General features: G+C 38.0%; 1 protein-coding gene across 1 annotated transcript in view; it reads right to left on the bottom strand.

The window, feature by feature from the left end:
* Positions 1–21,202, bottom strand: part of LOC109990583 (protocadherin-15) — a 184,322-nt gene that overhangs the window by 122,435 nt on the left and 40,685 nt on the right. The window contains exons 3-9 of the mRNA XM_065949432.1: positions 20,894–20,908; positions 20,055–20,120; positions 10,720–10,880; positions 10,033–10,188; positions 6,499–6,618; positions 5,157–5,267; positions 3,013–3,183 (exon numbers count right to left, since the gene is read on the bottom strand). Coding sequence (XP_065805504.1) covers positions 3,013–3,183; positions 5,157–5,267; positions 6,499–6,618; positions 10,033–10,188; positions 10,720–10,880; positions 20,055–20,120; positions 20,894–20,908 — 800 coding nt within the window. The remainder of the gene's footprint in view (positions 1–3,012; positions 3,184–5,156; positions 5,268–6,498; positions 6,619–10,032; positions 10,189–10,719; positions 10,881–20,054; positions 20,121–20,893; positions 20,909–21,202) is intronic.

Below are 21,202 nucleotides of genomic sequence, written 5' to 3'. Positions count from 1 at the left end.
AGTCATTAATATTAAAAACCACAGACCAAGCCAGAAATCTGGATGTAGTCATGGACTCAGACCTGAATATTAAAAGCCACAATTACAAAGTTGGACTACAATCACCTGAAGAAAATATCAATAATTAAAGGACTGATGTCCCAGCAGGATCTGGAAAAACCTGTCCATGCATTTATCTTCAGTAGAATGTAGAAAGTAGATGTCTTGTGGAAAGCACTATGAATTACCTTGTAGTTGAAGTGGGCCAAAATGTTCGATTTTGAATAATTAATGACTATATAAATATTCAAAAATCACGACTCATCCCTATACGATACAATATGATACCAAACACATACCACACCAAACCAGACCATTAAAAACTATACAATTTCAAACAATACCATACAATACCATATCAAAATACACCATTAAAACTATTCCATATCAAACCATACCAAATAAAACATACCATACCAAACCATACCATACCAAACCATTCCATACCATACCAAATAAAACATACCATACCAAACCATTCCATACCATACCATACCAAATAAAACATACCATACCAAACCATTCCATACCAAACCATTCCATACCATACCAAATAAAACATACCATACCAAACCATACCATACCAAACCATTCCATACCATACCATACCATACCAAATAAAACATACCATACCAAACCATTCCATACCATACCATACCAAATAAAACATACCATACCAAACCATACCATACCAAACCATTCCATACCATACCATATAAATCCATACCATACCATACCAAACTATTCCATATAAAACCATTCCATACCATACCATACAAAATAAAACATACCATACCAAACCATTCCATACCATACCATACCAAACTATTCCATATAAAACCATACCATACCATACAATACCAAAACATGCCAAATCAAACCATTCCATACCATACAAAACCATTCCATACAATAACATACCAAATAATACAATACCATCTGAAACACTTTATTGTCTCAAATTTAAGTGCAGCACAGATTCAGCAGCCTCCACAGTAGTATTAATTCAAAAAAGCATAAAAGCAAACAACAATCAACATGTAAACAGAGAAGCACATACAACCAACCTATGTTTGATATTGACACATAATGTTTTTTCTGTACTGCTGTGATGTTGCAATTGTATAAAAACTGTTCAGTCAAGCATCTTGAGTCAGCTGCAGTTGTGTATTGGGCGCAAATCGACTGTGATAAACAATCTTTGTGTTTGGTGCAACTATTATAACCTCACCTACAGACTGTAAATAAGCCGAAAGTAATTTCCCACCTTAACTTTTCTGTGCGTCTGCCTTTTCTCCTCTCTTTTTTCTCCCTGTGCGATCAACCCCCTCCTCCTCCTCTACACCCATCTCTCCATCGTAAACCCTGTCCTTGTCTGCGCACACTTGTTCCTTCTCAAAACCACAAGGTGTAAAGTTGATTTACTCCCGTTGCTCCGCGCCGTGTCTCTCTTGGCTTGGAGAAAAATTGTGTGTGTGTTAGTCTCTGGAAAGTGTTTGTGTGTGTGTTAGAGTGAGAAGAGATATGAAAGAGAGAGAGAGAGAGATATGTTTGAAAGCAGAGAAAGAGTTCTCTGAGTGTGTGTAGAGCAAAGTGGATCATGTGTGTGCAAAGATATCAGCATTAAAAAAAGAAATAAATTACACAATGTCCAGTTAGATTCTCCTGGCCTGATACTGTTCTGAATGTGTGTGTGTAGTTTGGTGCCTGATGTGGGTGTTGTGGCATAAGCAGGCTTGTCATGATCAAGGGTTGTGTGTGTGTGTGTGTGTGTGTGTGTGTGTGTGTGTGTGTGTGTGTGTGTCTGTGTGTGGTGAGGGATGAATGCTCTGCTGACTTGTCAGAGTTGAGGATTTCGCCTGCAGCAACTTTGTCTCATTTACAAAGTGGTATTGTAAGTCGCTCTGGATAACAGCATCAGCTAAATGCTCAGGATACAAATGCAAAACGATAGATACAGCCGTGTAAGCAGAAATACACACCACGGTGCCGCAGACTCGCTTTTAAACAACACTTGTTCATTCGCAAGAGATTTGCAGGACTATCTGACAGAAATATTAATCGACTTCTTATCCAAAAACACTCGGAGGGTCTTCTTTAAATGACCTATCTTGTAGATTTCAGTGCAAATTTTGGAGATAGAAATAACTAAAATGATTATATGTCCATGTCTTTCAGGTGGAGATTTGGTATACTGGTATAATCTCAAAATAAGAAATAACCTCTAAATTGAAGAAGGGATGCACACAAAATATCAAATAGCAGGATTTCACAAACTTGAACATTACAGCTTCCTTTTTTGAGTTCACTTACAGAACTACTTAAAGTGTTGCTTTTTTTTTTAAATTACATATTTTAGCCTTTGATCTTATTTCTAAACATCTAGATTGCAACACCAACACGAATGTCAAATTAAAAACCGGACGTTTCATAATTTTTACTCTTACTGTAGGCGTAATACTGATGTTCTACTATGTTAAAAAAGTTAAAGAGTTATCCATGACGAGAGAAGGTTAATCTTTAAAGCGGGCAATTAATAAAAGTGTTTAAAACAGTTGAGCTCTAACCAATTGTATCGAGGCACAATTAAATCATTTTACTTGATTTGGGGATCACACATTTGATGATTTTGATAAAATCAGCATCAGTTTTATGGCAGTGAAAATGGAACATACCAGTAATCAGTCGAAACATTTATGTTCAAATACGCAGAAGCGCACACATGGGTTAGGGTTAGAGAATGAACTCTTCCGGTATTAAACTTAAATGAAGTCTAAAATAGTAAAAAAAAAAAAAAAATAACCATCATATTTCACAAAAGTTCCCTTAAAGTAAGTATTCAACCATTATCTGCTAGTGGCAAAAAATGTATCCTGCAATCACGGATAAAAACATTCCCTCAGCCGCCCCTTATACAAACACACAAAATGCCATACATCGTATTATGGAGGTGCATAACAGGAATACACTTACCGGCTCTGTCAGCTCCAGTACACTAGCCTTGTACGTGATTGGACTGCAGTCACGCGTGTTTCCCACGAGCGCACACGGAAGAAACATGGGACCCAAGTCATCACCATCCAGTACATCCACGGTCAGAGTGGTGGTGGCTGTACGCCGCTCACTCGGGTAAGGGGCTCGGTCCTTGACACACACAGAGAGAGGATTTAGTTAACTTTTGGATTATTCTGCACTTTATTTAGCTATTCCAAAATAAAGTCCTGTATCCCAAGTCCTAAATAGAAAGTGACCTCAACATGATCGTGCTGAATATTTTTCAGAAAATTAAACCAGTACGCAGCGGGAAACTCTCAACGCCTTCAAAGGCTGGTGTCTACTTTACTTACAGTTTATACCTCACCATTGACTAAAAACATGTTTAGTACAGCACTTTGATCAAAGTAATAAATCACATTTTTAGTTTTAAACAGCAAATAGGTCAAGTAGAGTCATAAAAGAAGCTAAACCAACCACCGACAGCCTGAAATTTAGCATACTTGATATATTAGATTGATATGTGTCATGATTTGGTCTTGTTTGGTTTTGTGTTTCGGCGTTTGGGTTTCCATGTTTTGATTTCTCCTGTTCTTCCCTAGTGTTGCTGGTTTTTCCCTTGTGTGTTTCCTAGTTTAGTCGACTAGTGTCTCCTTGTTTTTTCGTTTTGGAATTTTGATAGTAAGTTTTTGTTTGCCTTTTTTGTTTATTAAATACTTTTAGTTTATTCTGCACTTGGGTCCACCTCTCCTTGTTTTCCAACCAGCCTTGACAATATGGATGGCTATTTCATATACAATTCTATTTACTGAACAGATTTTTCTTCAGACTTCAAACATCGTCAAGACAGCTTAGTCAGCCCAATGAACCACTCAAGATCTCATTTCCACCAGTACATCTGGTTCACCACAAAGAAAGATCCAGACATCTGTATTGACACTGTTGTGAACATTAGCATGTGTCAAATTCTGCTCTGTTCTAACTGCTAGCATTGAAATGAAGCTAGGTTTGCATCGAACGATTAGTTTTCATGACTTGACAGTTGTCTGTCAGGAATTTGAACATCATAGCAACAACTGTGCAGTCTTGTAAAGGACAGTATGGAGCCTTTACTGCAAAACAAATTTGGTCGAAGGTTTGACATGCTTGCAACTGCTGCAGATGACGGATTGCATGCACTTTTATATACATGATGTAAGAATTGTGAGTCCTAGAGTATTTATGGAAGGTCAATTAGTATGTTTGATCAACCATTATTCTGTTAATTAAATAAATAACAAAGAAGGTATGAGTTAATTTGGCTTATTCTATCACTACTTCATTTAAAGTCACAAAACTGAATCTCTAAGGTCAGCCTTGTTCAAAAGGGCTTTTTATCCTGGTTGTACATGGTCTCCAAGTCTGCACAGAATTTATATTCAGCATATACACAGCCCCTAAAACACTCTTAATATTGTATTCAGATGAACAGTGAATACATCAGGCTTTCAAGCAGTCAAAAACACATTAATCTTTCAGTGTACTGTTGACTTTTAATAATGCTTTCAGGGTAAATGGGCCTTGACACGTATGAATATTTCCAACAATACTTAGTTGAAAGCTACAGCTTCTGTCGCAGCATTTTCTTGTCTTACAAAAAATCTTAATGGTGCAATTAGCAGCTTAAAACAATTTTCTGTCACGCATCAGTTTAGATCATTTAGTCTGTTTAGTATGTTGAGTGAAATAAACTATATTATAGATCACCGTTATGAATAAAACATACAGAGTGCTGAGAAATGAAAAGAGAAAAAAAAACTATCACATTAACAAAGGCATTAGTGGAAATTAAGGAAGCACTTATTGGTTTCTGACAAGAGCAGAAGTAGTCCAAGGCTTTGTAACATTAATGTAACACTGATAAGAAAAAATGCATGAATAGAAGAACACTTCACGCTGCAGACTCTACTCCCACTCAAACCAAGGATTTTTTTCCCAGAAATTCTGTATAACTGCTCCCACATGAAAACCTTTGTTCTGAAAATATTAAACTTTTAAATCCAGTATTATATTATATATTTGAAAGCTTCACATAATGCTGCATGAATTCAAACACACACACAGAGAAGACAAGAATCACTTACATTTGCCTGTATGATGACCAGATACCGTGTTATTTCCTCATAGTTGAGTCTTTCTCTGAGAACTACGGAGCCAAACAGTGTGAGCGGGATGTCGAAGGTTCTGTTTGTGGTCTGAAACACACGAAGATACAACACAAAAACAAACAGAGGGAGTCAGTTTCTTTTTCAACAACTTTTTAATCATATTTTAAATGTTTATTGGTAAGAGGAATACAGAAGTTAGAGCAGTATTAGTGTAGCGGTAGAAATTACTATTCCTCCATTGGTTTGCCATGACACGGATTGTTTCAGTTATAAACTGGTACATTTCTACGAGCTAGCAGGTAAGAGGAGCACACAGTGTGATGTAATTACAAAAGTAAAAAAATTAGTACAAAAATAACTTTTTTTTCCCCTAAAAATTATTATATATTAATATTATCATTATTATTATTATTATTATTATTAAACTTTTAAATAAAATAATTGTGTTCACCAAAATTTAAAGATTTTCATTTCAGGACTGCTCTTATATGAGTGTGGCATTTTTCCCTGTTGTCCTTTATTGTCAGCTAATTATAACATTATGACAATAATCTTTTCATCGTGGCATCTTATTCCACTTTCACATTGTATCACAGGAGTGTATGTTCTCTCTCACGTAAGCCAATCACATAAGGCATCTTCTAATGGAGTTAGCAAGCCACTGCTGCATATGCTACCAAACTTAGCCAGCCGTGTTCGCTCGAGTACTGAATGCCAGTGTTTTCCTAATCAACCAAGTAATATTGTATGACACAGCAGGCTGGTAGTCAGTTAGCTTAAAAAATGCTACTCATACTACAAAGCTGGAGTGTGTGTTTACCTACTGCAGCAACTATTCAGTTGATCAAAAATAATGTGACATTGACCTTTTTTTTTTTTTACCTTGCTAGCTTAAGAAACAGAGGAGGTTATTGGCTAAAGCCTTGACGGTCAACTTAACTCTGAGACAAGGACATATGGAGTACAGTGAAACTTTATTTTCTTCTTGTGATTTCAAACATCAATATATTCACTACTTTTTTTGGAAAACCAGGGCATAACAGCTTAGCAATAGCATAATGTACGCCTTCTTTTTATAGCCATATGGAGCACCAGAGGTCAGTTAGGCCAAAATATTGATGTGGTCTTCATTTTAAACAACGTAGTCTTTTTATTTTAACAGTTATATGTTTTTTTGTGTTTTTTTTCTTCCTTAATCTTACTCTCAGTTACCAGAGTCTGATTCAATGTCACTTCCTTAATGCTAAACCAAAATATAATATTATGAGTTCATAGCATGGGTATCATACTTTAAAAAGAACAAACATGGATAACCTACCGGGTCTTTCGGGTTGTACTGAATGGTGTACTCTATCTGTCCGTTGGGACCGTCATCGATGTCCTTTGCCCCATTGTTCCCCCAGAAACCAGAGAAGATGGTGGTTCCTACAGGCGTCAGCTAAAAACAAACACAAGCAGAGAGTTTCAGCATCTTTGTCTGCAAGCTCACACTACATGATGTCAAACACTTTACTGATTTTTATTCTCTGTACTGCTGACAGCAAACGGTGTCTATCCTGTACTGTCCTTGTCTCATCTTCCTGAGAGTGTCATGCTTAACATATTTGACTGTATGAGGCAGAGATGAAGGGAGGGAGACTTTAAAAATCTCTTCACAAGTCTGGACGTAAGGGATTTTGATACCCCACTGTCTTGACAAAACAAACAGAAAATGACTTGCAGTTTTATGTTTATTGTGCTCAAATGGGGCTTGAGAAGAAAAATCAGCATGCAGCTTTTTGTGATTTCATTTGGTCTGAAAATAAAAACACCGGGCAGCATTGTTGATCTAACTTATTGCGTCTCCCTCCGTTACTGCTGGGAATGTTTGGAATGTTTGCTACACCTCATTGCCCTTATCAAATTGGAAATTTGCGATTAAAAAGGGGCATTTGGAAATAAAAAAATGAAGTAAGACATAAAAGGAGTTGTCTTCAGCTCTAAAACAATAAGAAAGTGAGTGCTTCTTTAGCCTTAATTGTGTCCTTGACTTCAGTGAAATAAAATAATTAAACTGTTGTAAAATAAGTCACCGTCAAATTACATCTACAAACATGAATTACTATGCCATCCCTTTTCACAGTGAGTCTGATGTTAACCTCATTAATCAACTAATAAAACATTCTGTCTTAAACGCCACACCGTGTTCATTCATTTTCAGTATGGTTCACTTGGTTTGGCTGTGAAATGTGAATATGAACAGTTGTATTTCAGTTAGCTGTGTGATTTCACCTCCTGTCATATCAGAGGCATGATTCTTTTAATATTAAGGTTTGAATCAGGCTTAAAATTTACAGCAAAATCTGGCTTGATGAAAACTATATAGCAAATGTAGAGAGTTCCCTTAAGAATGGAACTGAAAATAAATGTTGCTTAAAAGCACAAGTAATCATCAATGTTTGCCAGCTTCTTGTTGTTAACCGACTTAGTTTTAAGTTAAACAAAAGTACATGCACCAAACTATTTACAACGGAAGCCTCTAATGTTTTTCTTCCATAACACTGTCATTAAGCTAGTTTTCTGGCTAACCACTGTTTCACCAGCTACAGAGAATTAGCATATCTGACATTTTTTTGAATTGTTATTGTAGCAAATAGCTAACCTGACCCTACACTAGCAGCAATTAATGTTAAAATAACCAATAAGCAGAATGTGATAGAAATAACTGGAACACAACTTGAAGTTGTAGAGAGATGGAGTGTACACAATGGGACCGCAAAGAATCAGAACATAATGGATAATGCTAACTTGTAAATAAAAACAGCTATCCTAAGTTAGTGCCATGATCTAAAGTTTAATCATACTATTACACACTACTACATTTGGTGTGAACATGTATGACTTTCATTGGAAAGCCGAGACAGTGTAATGTAGAAGCTAATCAGTGGGCTAAAAGATCTGACAAATATTATTTAATTTGCAAAAGTATTTTTGATTTTGGCTTTCATTTACGCTTCAAATTACAATCCAATTTTAGCGCACAAGAGAAGTCACATTCCAGCAGGAAGAAAAGTTCAATATCCAGATATTCATTATGATTTTTTTTAAGAGAAAACTTTATACTAAAAGTTGAGCCCCTGCCAGAGCACATAAAAGCGATAACTTTGCCAACCATAAATTGCCGTGCTGCGTTTTCTGTGATTATGTGTCAAAACAGACGTCTAATCTCCAGACGGCTCATGAAACATTTGAGATTAACTTTAATTTACCTGCTGCACTGATGATTTGTTACATCAGTCCCCTCAACAGGGTTATCTCTGCCTCCCACTGATACAACAATGGTCTTCAGAACGTCTCTCCCTGTCACTCTGCCACTTTTGGAAACAGCTCTAATGAAACTCCTGTTTCAGGCACCGCTGCCAACTCATGAAATCAGCCACAAGGATCACCTTGTACCCAAAACTTTCACTGTGAAGTCATAAATTGTGTCCTAGACGCCGTTATAAATAACTCTTTGCTCCCTTTATCTGTCTGCCTCACTGTCTTGCACTCAATAATTGTTAGTGAAAGACAAATAAAAGGTGGTTTAATGTAGACAAAGCCAGAGTCAGACATTATTAAATGTACTGCATTAGGTGGCCGGAGCTCTGTAAGGAAGAGAATTGAATTAGACATTTGTTCTCTGCCTATGACCAGACCTACACTCAGATCTTAATAATTGCACACATCACAATAAATTACAAAAAAAAAAAGATTGCCCCCAGAGTTACCTTGCCTGGCACAGGAAACATATTTTTGTGTTTTTTTACGATGCATCTCCTAAATTTTAAGGTTGTCACCAACGGTAGTGGAGGGTTTTATCTTAGAAGGAGTAATGAGAAACCTGAGAGCTCTAAGAGGTGGCAGAGGAGAGACAGAAATATATAGCCAGTGGCGGAGGAAAGGTGGCTAGGTTGAGAAAAGGTGACATAATGACGAGCTGGAAGTGGTGAGAGGGTGGACGGGGAGAGGAGGGGTGGGGGGGCCTCAAAAAAAAAAAAAAAACAGAGATGAAGAGAGACCGAGAGAGAGGGAGGGAGAGAAAGAGCGAGGGTGAGAAGACAGATTGAGTTGGACAGGCGGTGGAGGACTGCGTAATGAGAAATTCTACTGGGTCTGCCTGGGTCTGTGCTGGCAGCAGGCTACATGTATCCTTGTCCAGGTTCAGTTTGAACCTCTTCTAGTTAAATTCCGCTCCCCAACCACAGACTCTGGAGGACACAAAACTGTGAGATTGGCATCTTAAAGCCTTCGAATAACCGATTTAGATGCTTTCTCAGCTTCACAAAAACTCTTCTTTTCCTGCTTATAGTGCTGCCCTTCAGCTTTAGTTTAGCTTTAGTCTGACAGCAAAATGGTATACACATTACTGTCTGGTAGTTTATTTAAAATACATCCCGGTATGCATCTGTGCCAGGCTACAATTTCTGCAGAGTTGATGTAGCCTATAACACTGGCAGTGCTGGAACAGAGCATGAACCCCACAGCGGCATGGGAAAGTCTCTGTACTGCAACTGATCTATTGTACTTATGCAGGACTTGCTGGACTTTATCTCTCTCTCTCTATCTCTCTCGTCTCTGGTGTCAGACCCCCGTGTCGTGTACCTGCCATAATGATAGACAGCAGCATGGCAGGATAAGAGCTATAAGTGACCCTTGATTCAAGAGACTCTAAGGTAGTTCAAAAGAAAAGAGAGAGAGAGAGAGAGAGAGAGAGAGAGAGAGAGAGAGAGAGAGAGAGAGAGAGAGAGAGAGAGAGAGAGAGTACTATGGACTTCCTTTTAGCCAATGAGAGAAAGAAGCAGTGTGTATGTGTAATTGTGTGCGTCTTTACCTCACTGACAGCGACGTAGTATCTCGGCTGTTGGAAATGTGGCGCGTTGTCATTGCGGTCACGAACGACGATGCGGACTTCGTGTAAAATCACCGTGCCGACGAGCTCATTGGTGCATTGAACCTGAACCACGATGGACTGAATATACGATGGAGGCTGTAAAAAAAAATGTAAATAAAGACAAAAACAAAGCGATGAATGTTCAATCAAAGGATACAATTCTGCAGTTGTGGTAAATAATTAACCAGCAAATGAAACACATGACATTCAAATTTTGCACAGAAGACTGGCTGCCTCTTTTATGGTGCCTTGAGTGCCAAATAAAACTTTAAAAATCATAGACTGGTTTACTTTACAAAGCTAACACCTGGTTGTTTTCCAGTGTAAATGGAGCTAAAACTGTTTGAGTTACTCACAACAGCAAGCGGAAGAAGCTGCAAAGACATTTCTTCTTCAATATTTATCGTCTGAAAAAGGTCTCTGTGTGCACCACAGCGCTTCAAATGTGCTATGTGGAAAAAAACAGAAGTGGTCCCTGCGTGACGGACCAGATTAATTTGGATTTCTATCTTTCTAACACTGAGGAACCAATCCGTAGGGTATGATTCTATGACATGAATAAGACCCAAACATATTACTTCTTAGTGTAAAAGACATCAAATAAAATGTGTCTCTATTTTTCCTTACATCTCTATCAAGAACCCTTCCTGTGCTGTTGAGGTAAAGTGCTTGTTTGGCAGGATCCAGGATCACCCAGTAGTTGTTGTTATCCCTCAGTGACAGAGAGATGGTACGATCCGGACCCTCAGCCACTCCGTTTATCTGCATGTTCTCCACCAATAACGTTCCTGGGAACACAATAAGACCCCAACAGTTAGCCAGAGACACACAGTCCAGAGCTCCTTCAGATAACTTTTCCAGAGAATTGGTCCAAGATCAAACTTTATAAGTAAAAAAAAAAAAAACAGAACTGAGGCTGCAATGGGAAAGTACTGCCTTTTATGTGCTCTCGATGGATTGCATATACCTGGAAATTATATTTAGGTTTCAGCCAAGGTCAAAGGAAATGAAATGAAGGAGCAAGCAAACAGAATAGAGAGAGTAAGAAGCCTGTGGAACTCATGGAAATTAAATTAAGGGCAGACCGGAAAAGGATTTTTAAATTTTGTTTGCTCCTCAATAGGAGTACCTGAAAATACCAAAGACCAAGAGCAGCACAAAATAAAATCAAACATTTCACAGTAAGTTAGGAAATCTATCCGTGAAATCTTCAGAGGTGGAGAATAAAAAGTTGTAATGACTTCAGTGATTTCATCTGCATGATACCTCACCCCCAACCCCTCAAAAAAATACAAATAAAAGTGAGCATTAAAATAAGCCAGATGGCACGTCTGGAACAAAACTTGATTTATTTAACTCTCAGTCAACTGTGGGCGGTGAATTGATTTGGGAAGGAGAGTAACAGAAAGGCAAAGAAAGACAGAGTCAGAGAAATATAAACAGTGAGACCATAAATGATGTGAATGGAAACTGTCAGGCCGTATATTTTTTTTGGAAGGACCGCATATTATCTTTCAATCAAAATGGAGGAAAGAAAAGGAAATGCAGACGAGAAGGGCTGCAAGGTCAACTCCACAAGAGGAGAGAAAACGCAAACAGATAAACATCTTTGTTGAATAGAAGATCTCTGACTTTGTCGGTGATTGACAGTCAAAATGAAAACAGAGGGAGGCCAAACTTCCTTGCGTATTCAAATTGTTTGCAATATTTTATCTCAATATTAGAACTTCGACAGAGGCCAAAAGTTTGCTTCTGTTGGCTGCACATGAGTGAGTCATACAAACCAGTGCGTTGTTTTCAAGATTAGATTACACTGCTATTACCTGTTAAGGGTTATTTTTAACTTTACATGAAAAGATTAAATCAGAACAAGTACATAGAATATATGGGGAGGAAAGACAAAGAAACGTTAGAGGAGCTCAAAATTTAACCGCTTGACTCTGTGCAGCTCCGAATCATAAGAGACCCATTATCCAGCTCAACACACTGCATTATTTATCAAAAAAGAAAAATCTATTGTGTTTGTGTGAGAGAGCACAGAACTATACTTCAGCACATTATTAGATGTTGTTTGCTTTCAGTGTGAGACAAAGTGAAGTGTGTGCTTACAACAATATACAGGCGCAGCTTATATAATTAGAATACCGTGAATAAGTCAACTTTGTCTGTTACTTAACTCAAGAAGGGAGACCTTCTTAGATCTATTCTTTAGACAGAAAGTGGAATATTTCAAGTCTTTTTTTTTTTTTAATCGTGATGATTACGGCTTATAGCTCATGAAAATCAAATCTCCAGGATCTCAAAAGGATTTATATTACAGAAATACCTTATGAAAAGAATGGTAATTCATGCACTCGATACTTGGTCGGGGCTCATTTTGAATGAATTACTGCGTCCATGTGGCATGGAGGCAGTCAGAGGTGTTATGGGAAGCCCCAGGCTGCTTTGATAGCGGCCTTCAGCTCGTCTGTATTGTTGGGTCTAGTGACCTCTCTGGGTCTGAACGAAGGGTTACTCTCTGCATAGTTTAAAAAAAAAAACATCAACAAGTGTGGTGTCAATGCATCTGTTTGTGGCCTTTGTAGCATGTGTTCTTATTGTTCATTTTGCAGCATGTTTCTGATGTTGACTCAGTTTTGGACTTTTGTCTGTGTTTCTGAATTCTTAGTCTATTTCTACTAATGGAAATCGGGTTCTTGCAGTGCGGTCGCTCTTGTCAGGCAGTGAAGAATTTGCAATAAGCAGCTATACTCCATCTGCAATCAGCACTCGTGTGGTCAAGGTTACTTACATGTGGATGGAGAATTATATAAAAATAGATTTAATCCTTGAATCACCATTTCTCCCTCGTTGACTATTTCTCATTGATTATTGGGAGGACCTTGGCATGAGGCATTACTGACTTTCACTCGGCCCTACCCTTGAACCAAACTACCATAGATGAGTGTAGCTGCACAGTAAACCACACACAGGAACGAGAAATAAAGACGAGATTATGAAAAGTTGACGAGGCCAGAAGTTTTGTGTTTTCTTGTTTGTGTGCTGGATTCCTGCCTAATACTTAATACTAACCCTCCAGGTGAACACACACACAGCCGCACAGGTTCAACACCATAAACACACGGCGCACTGAACAATCTCATATCACATCTGACAAACATAAAATTAGGTCATGGCCTCCTGGGCTGCCATGGAAACCTTGTCAAATGCCTTGTCGTGATTCGCTGACATTAAATAAATGGGGAAATTTAATGAAATTGGTTTCTTTATATGAGAGACGGGATAGAAGATGAAATTCATTAGAGCCGTTTCATTCCTTGCTATCCCTCTTCTGTGTTTCTTCTGCATCTATCTTGCAAAATGTAGAGAGAGAAGAAAAAAACAAGTACGGGGAAAGTAGATAGAGACGGATAATGCCTACAGCCTGTGTGACTGTTTCTAATTTAATTCCCGGACCGTCTAATATAAATGGGCTTTTCTCACACTGACCTCACTTTGTAGGATGTGTGACTGAATACTGCACCCAGCAGCACCTGATTAAATTGACCCGTGTTCTGAAGTGTTTTAGCAGAACTGTAGGCGTCTTGTGGGTGTGCGCGCAGCAGGCAATGTAAAGGGCAAAAAGAAGAAACCGTCCAAGGAAAGGAGGAAGAACAATTCAATTAGAGAGCGAGAGAAATTAAAAAGATAGCAGAGGTAAGATTGAGGAAAGAAAGATTGGGTTGAATGAGAGGCTGAGAAGAGAATATGAGGAGAAAAGAAAAAGAAAACGAGGACTGTGGCAGCGTGTTAATAGAATTTCTACAGGACATTAGCTTGAGGTAGAACCCATGCACTGAAAAGAAATCATCACATCTGCCTGCTACTTCAGCTGGTGGTTGGGGGAGGGGATTTCAAGGAGACAACCTGCAAAGCAGACCGTGTAACAACCGTGTTTCTACCTATTGCCCTGTTACCATTTAATCACAGAAATTCATTCATTATCAAAGGATATGTCCTCTAGAGGGAAAATTAGCTGCAATTACAACAACTATAATCAATGCTTTTTTTTTTTTACCCATTGCTATATTGTCCAATGAAAAGTGTGCCTTTTGTTTTGCTCTCCTCACCTTACAGATTTACTATTTTGGTTCAATCTAACCTCTCTGTTGTTTCAGTGAGAAACGCTCTAAAGACTTCACCATATATTAGGAAGACAGTATTTTGAGAAGCAGGTAAGCTTGAATTAATACTTAAGAGGCTAAAAACCCAGATATTTAAATGGGAATTTGGTAGAGACCAAAACAGAGGTAAAAAAAAAACAGAGCATATATTCACCAGTGGAGATAAAAGCAGAGAGAGATTAATAGCTAAGGAAGGCTTTTTTAACCCTAAGGTCACATTTTCAGAATAAAGAAGCTGGCTCTTTTATAAGCAGGCAAGATGGACATGCTGACTAAATGCTTCACACATAACCTGCTCCAGAGGGATCTTCTAATTCAAATTGGCCATAAAAACACACTTTTTATACTATCTGCATACCTTACAATATCATCTTTCATTGATTTACATTCTCACTATTTTGAATACTAAGCGGCAACCTCTGGTGATAAAAAATAAAAACACATCATGTTTGAAAAATTGGTATCATGTTTAAAGCGTAAGTTATTGACAATATGCAGTTTTCACACAGCAGAATAAAGAGGAGACATTGAGAGTGCATGGATTGATGAAATGAAATAAAATAAAACAACTTCACACATGTTTGTGAGTTGTGGTTTTCTGTAGCTTTCTCTTAATGCTCTATTTTTTGCAGCACTGCCTTTTGCGGTTGTAAATTGGTTTTCGTACTCTTCTTTACTGTTCATTGTAAAAACCTGGCCCTACATGATGAGTCAACATTATTGAAAATATCTGTTATTCATTCTACATTTACTCATTTGAAACACAACTCCAAACCAATGTCAGCCTATGCCTGCTCGATGAGAAGTAACAGGAAATTATTGGTCAACATAGATGGCGCATCCGCTGTTTGTGGGTGACATTCAGCAGGTTAAAAAAAACCTTCTGCATTACATTGTTAATTTAATCATTCAATTTATTCACTTTGGGTGAAGGTGAACACATGGACTGTGTTCACACAACAAGCAGAACAGGGCTAAGTCTGCCACGCACACCCACTAAAGTCAATTCAAATATTTTCTGTGTATCTTCTATATCTTATAAAAGCCAAAAGTAATCCAGGTTTTTAAACTTTTTAATCCAAAAATTGCAGTGGGGAAAGAACAGGTGTCGGCATTTGTACTTCATCTGTTCGATGCTGATGATTCACAATAATGTTCTTGCTTTTCGTGTTTAATGCATATCTGCTCACATGTACTGGAGATTTTCAAGCGACTTCAGTGGACAAGCCTTTAGCTCATATATTTTGCAGATAATAACGCTTCTCCATCCATGTAAGGAATGAAAACGATTGCTGCTCGGGGACAGCAATATCAATATTCAAGATTGATTGGCGAGGCAAAGGACCATTTACAAGTGTACACTAATAATATCAGAGCAACAAGAGGAGATTATTGTACACTATTACACGCAATTTTCCGTGCCAGTAAAAATGTGTAATGTGCTTGAAAAACAATCCCATGCAATAAAGCATGTACATATTTATGCTATGACTGTACATATGTGGCTATTCTGGCACCCTCACACACATTCTAACCACTTTCAATTCAATGTCAATAACATAAACTTTTATGACATTTCCTGGAGGTACAATTCTTAAACTTGTATCTTGTTACACTCCCCCTCTGCCTCCCCCTTTATCTCTCTCCGCCTCTTTTCTTTTCTCGAGTCTATCTCTTATTTGCCAACAACAACCCCAGATAATCACCCTAAAGCAAGACTCTATTAAATCTGAACACTATTTGCCAGACACAGAACGATTCATGGCAATATGCAAACAAACCATCCAATTACGAAATGATTCCTCAACTGCACTGTTACTAAGATTAACCAACAAACAAGCTAAGATGTTAGACAATCAAATGTAGACATAGACAAATGCCTGTATATGCATGCATACTGTTGTGCCATGTAAGCATACACTGTAGCTGCCAGTAGTACAGAACACACTAAAAAATCACCTGAATATAAAGTTATTGCCACACATGCACAATGACAGAAAAGCACAACATTTGGCTCCCTAAACCAATCTGTAGGCTGAATGCTTATTATCAGCATATCTTGAATTGGAACAACTATTGTGTAGCTGAATGATAGCGTCAATACAAGGACGTATCCACATTGGTTTAAAATCAATGAATGGTCGTCCTCACTTCTAGAGTCCATTTATTTAAGTTCATAACGTCTGAATATCTTCAACCTGAAGTATAAAGAGCGGAAGAGACACAATGAAGATATCATTGTCTGAGTTGATGCATTATGAATGTGTAGAAAGACTGATTTGCTGAGTTTTTTTCCTTGGTTCTGTTTGTTAGGCTACACAAAAGACACTGCCCCCCTGACAGTAAAGGATAGAGTTTCCTTTTTATTGAGGATGCACGATTTCTAATTCTACCTTTAAATTATTCGACCAAGATGACCTTTGGAATCATACTATAACAAATTTAATAACGTATTGTTTTCTTGATTCTTGATTTCAAATATGCCAGAAATGCCACCCACCATTCACATTCATATTGGTTTCTGTATCTTTATCGTCTTAATAGTGGAAACACTGAGTTAGATGGAAATATAACACACATGTCTTGATCTGATTACAAATATTGTGAATGACGAATGTGGTGTTACCCTGTTTAAATGTAGAACGGGATAAATAGGTGATTAGCTTAATATGATGCATTAAGCTATCAAGTGATACAGATGTACCAGCTGGGTGCTGTAGATGTGAGGCTCAGCTCTCCTCCCTGTCTGGTGTTGCTATGCTAATCTCTTTTCATGTCAGTTAGGATTACAGTGATCAGGTCTCATAATTTAAAACTCATCGAAAAGCAGTCAAGGCAAACATTGTGACAAGTTTCTGTTCCTGAACATTAATCTTCAGAGCGGAGATAAGAGGTTGATTTAAAAGCACACATTAACACCTTCCCCCCATACGATTTGTCGGCCTTCCTCGAGGCCAACATAAGCCTTAATTTACTTGTGACCAAAGTAGGGATTAAAATCATCAATTAAAACGGATCCCTCCATGAATAACCTCCTTTGATCTTTCTAAAAATGAACTTTATATGCACACAGATGCCTGCAGTTAGACTGACTCCACAGGAGACTGTGGGATTGTGTGTTTGTCCTCTGCATAGTCTAAATAACAGAGCCATCAAACCAGGAGTCACTAATTAACTATGAAGGTCTTAAACAGTTTGAGCAAACTCTGGAAATAAAAATACACTGAATATATTACCTTTGGTGTTCGGATAAAAGGTGTCTGAAAACTCATGCAGCCTTACTTTTTGTTTTGTCAGGTGATTAAAGGTGGCAGGAGAGAAAAGAGGGAACATTTTTCTATTTATCTCAAATATTCAAATTAGGGGTTCTTGTCAAAAAATGTCCATCATCAGATCTTTTGTAAACTAACTCAGGAATTAAGCTGCAAAACAACAGATTGACACTACACGTCAGGGTTTGGAAAACAAAAAAGTATATAGTTCATTAAAAAAGATCTTGAACAATAATTAAATTGGCCTATAACCCAGTATCAATCGGAAAAATACCTTCTAACCTAACTTTGACTTACTTATATTCCAGAGAAGAATCTATCCAAAATAATTTTAAAAAATGTGGATATTTGTTTCACTGAAGAGATCGACTCTTGTATCTGTCTGCAGCTGTCAGATTATTTAAGCATAAACTGAGGAAAAAGCTACTGTTTTACTTGTCCTACCAGCACTTTTAAAAGTACTAATTAGCATTTTTCTTGTTAGAAAGTGAGATTTTTATATTCACAGAGTGTTGTCTATGGGGCTACTTGTTGTTTGGATACAGTCACTTATTTTTGGTATACCAGTTGAGACTTAATATTGCCTGAACAAAAGGTATAACACATTTTTAAAGCTGTTTTTTCCCCAGGTTTTATGCTAGGCTAAGCTAACAGCTGTTGGCTGTAACTTTACATTTCGAAAAGCATTGATCTGGATCATCCACCGCCTGCCAATCTACCGGCCACGATGGTGGGTAAATAAAAGTAACGTAACTGATTGATTTGTGACAGAAAACAACATCAATTAATTCCTGGTTTTCTGTTGTTCAGCTCTGACTTCATGAGCAGAGCCAGGCAGCCGACACGCTCGCTGACCACAGACATCTCCTCCTCGTGTCAGTGTTCACAGTGATAGGCTATGTGCTGAAACGGCTTATGCTCAGTGTCACTTGAGCCCAGTGTAGCACAGATTTGCATCTCCTATTTCAACAGGTCTACCTGCTGAAGGTGTGTTTTAACTTGTGACTCGCTTCACTTGAGGTCAAAGGTAAAAAAAAAAGAAAAGAAAAAGAAGCTGGCTGTGGTGGTGGCTCGTGGTCAAAGGAGTGGCTGTAAATACAGTAAGTTACTGTAGTTGACAAAATGAAACTCAAACTTTCCAGCAGAAATCGATATGACTGTGATGATGCCTGCAAATCAGTATTTTCTTTAATAAATATTTCTCTTCATAAAAAAGCCTCTTCCTCAAATACTATAAGCTGTCATTACTATACGTCATTACACAATGTCGCCTGTTTAAATGAAGTGGCTGGTAAAAAAAACGAGTGGCTGGTAGATTTTTGAATCCACCAGCAACAGTGGCAGGTAGATGAAAGTCATTTATAGTTTTGTGAAGCAGTGCCTGCGTTCTAGTGCGTGCTCTGTCCTCTGTCCTCTGTGTGGAGTGTTGTCCCGCAGGTCTCATCCTGACTGGCTGGATTTGTGAGTTTGAATGGGGGGTGGGTCCACAGCTTGTTTCGCCCAAACCCAATATCCACCCTTCAGCCTGTGAACTAAATCCTCATTGACTTCACTGACATCCCGTGTGTAGTGAGAAGTATATGAGTGTATTTGACCAAGTTAACACTTTGTATAAACAGAAGAAAGAAAGCAGAGGCTCAAGTATAACATAAATAACCAACACAAAAAGTTGTCATAACACCTACAGATTTACTCCCTGGTGATTTTTCTTCCTTAGACAATCCATTGTTCTGTGCACAATCATCTTTCACTTATCACCGTTTTCGTCAATATGAGTGAGTCCGACAGAAAAGTCTGCAGGTATCTCACAGAAATGGCGACTTTGGCTTTGGAACGCCCTGAAGCACGTAAAGATTTCACAGTGGGTCCGCCCTGAACCCTCACACTCTTATCAGGATGCAGCTCAAATTTCAGGGGGCCAGGTTGATTAAATGTATACTGGTGTTTGTTTGCTTCAAAAGGCGAGTTAACGCTTTTTGAGGAGGTAGACCTTTTTTGAAAAGACTAATATTTACATGACTAAATATGAAACAGTGCAGCGGTGAATAGTGCAAATCTCATCGCAATGAGATCGCAATTTTCATCTCCACCTTTGGTTTGAAGTACAGGGATTTTATTTTGTGTGTTCCAGCAGCGAAGACAAAGGCAGTACACCATAGAACAAGCCATCACACTGAGACACAAAGACAGCCATGTCTTCTTTTTGTTCATGATAAAGCTGGTGAACTAGTCTAAATTGAATCATCTAATCTTTTACTTTGGGAAAGGGTTCAGACTCAAACTGTGACTCTAAAAGCGGCAGCAAAATGAATATTAATGAGTTCAGGTTACATGACATACCAACCAGCATCTGCTGAAGGGGTGAAGATCATCTTACAGTGTTTGTTAAACACACTGTAAAAGGTGACGCTTATCTGAAGAACTTCTCACCAAAGTTTCCACTTGACACTTTAAAGGTTGTAGAGGTGTGTTTGTCAATTTTGTGGCATAGAATTAAGAAATAACACAGCACAGCAGGACACTTTACCGTTTGGGCTTTCTTCATCTATGGCAACAATAGTGGCAGGGGGTCCCGACCTCGACAGTTTACATTCTGTAAAGATGACAAAGGAAAAAAAAGGAAAATTATGATTGCAACATTCAAGGATTTCACAGCTTTTGAAAATGATTTTAGTATAAAACTGAATTTTGAAGAATATTAACATCATTTTCTATATATATTTGTTTGCTTTGAATATAAATGACTGCTACAATCAGTCAGAGACTCCCTTTGAAATTCAATGAGACTCTGGGGATATAATGTAGGCCTATGCATCAAACAGAATGTGTGCAATGTGTGGAAAGTTATTTTATTAAGTTAGATGTATGAACATGAGGTTTGAGTGGTGCTAGCAGAAGAATGAATAAAAAGAAGGAACGGTCAATGAAGTGTCCGTACTGACAAACAATGCTGGTTGGAAGGGACTTTACTTTTAGGGAAGAGTCGAAGAAAAGTAGAGAAATAGTTATTTAGATACGTTTTTTGTGAAAGCTGAATCATGCTGATAGGGCAACATCTTTAAAACAATGTCAGGAAAACAGGGGTTGGAATAACTGATAACATTTCTCATTGATTTATCTTTTGTTGAGAACAAATGGATGGGTTGGGAAACAGCTTTGTAATCATATAATTAGACGGAAATGAAGTAAAAAAAAAGAGCTGAGGTAAGGAACCTGGCGATGACAACAGAGTCATGTCCCTTTCTTCCACAATCAGCAGATGTAACCCCCAACCTGTCATCTCTACAGGGTTAACAGGGGTTAATAATCCAGCACAATGACTGAACACACGGTTAACACAAGAAGAAAGGAGGAGAAAGGCCTTACCCTCATATTGCCAATCTGCCGTTTGAGACATCCCACCAGGGAGAAGAGAAGAGGAGGAAAGTAGCAGCCAAGGCAGGATAGAAGGAAGGAAAAGGCAGAAAAAAAATCATGAATTAAACTTCAGAGCAAGGAAAGGGAAAGAAATGTGGGCGTATGGAGTCAAATAAACATCTAAGTGGGTTTGAGGCAGAACTGTGTATGCATCATTTTTACATACTGATAGCTAGGTTGAATGTCACCCTTTACAAAGTAACTGCTGAAGACAAAATGCTTTAAAGAATATACATATAATTTTTCAGCTTTAGGCTA

This window comes from Labrus bergylta, chromosome 21, assembly GCF_963930695.1.
Source record: "Labrus bergylta chromosome 21, fLabBer1.1, whole genome shotgun sequence".
NCBI lineage: Eukaryota > Metazoa > Chordata > Actinopteri > Labriformes > Labridae > Labrus > Labrus bergylta.
The sequence above is the reverse complement of the archived record's forward strand: the minus strand, read 5'-3'. Positions and strand labels throughout refer to the sequence as shown.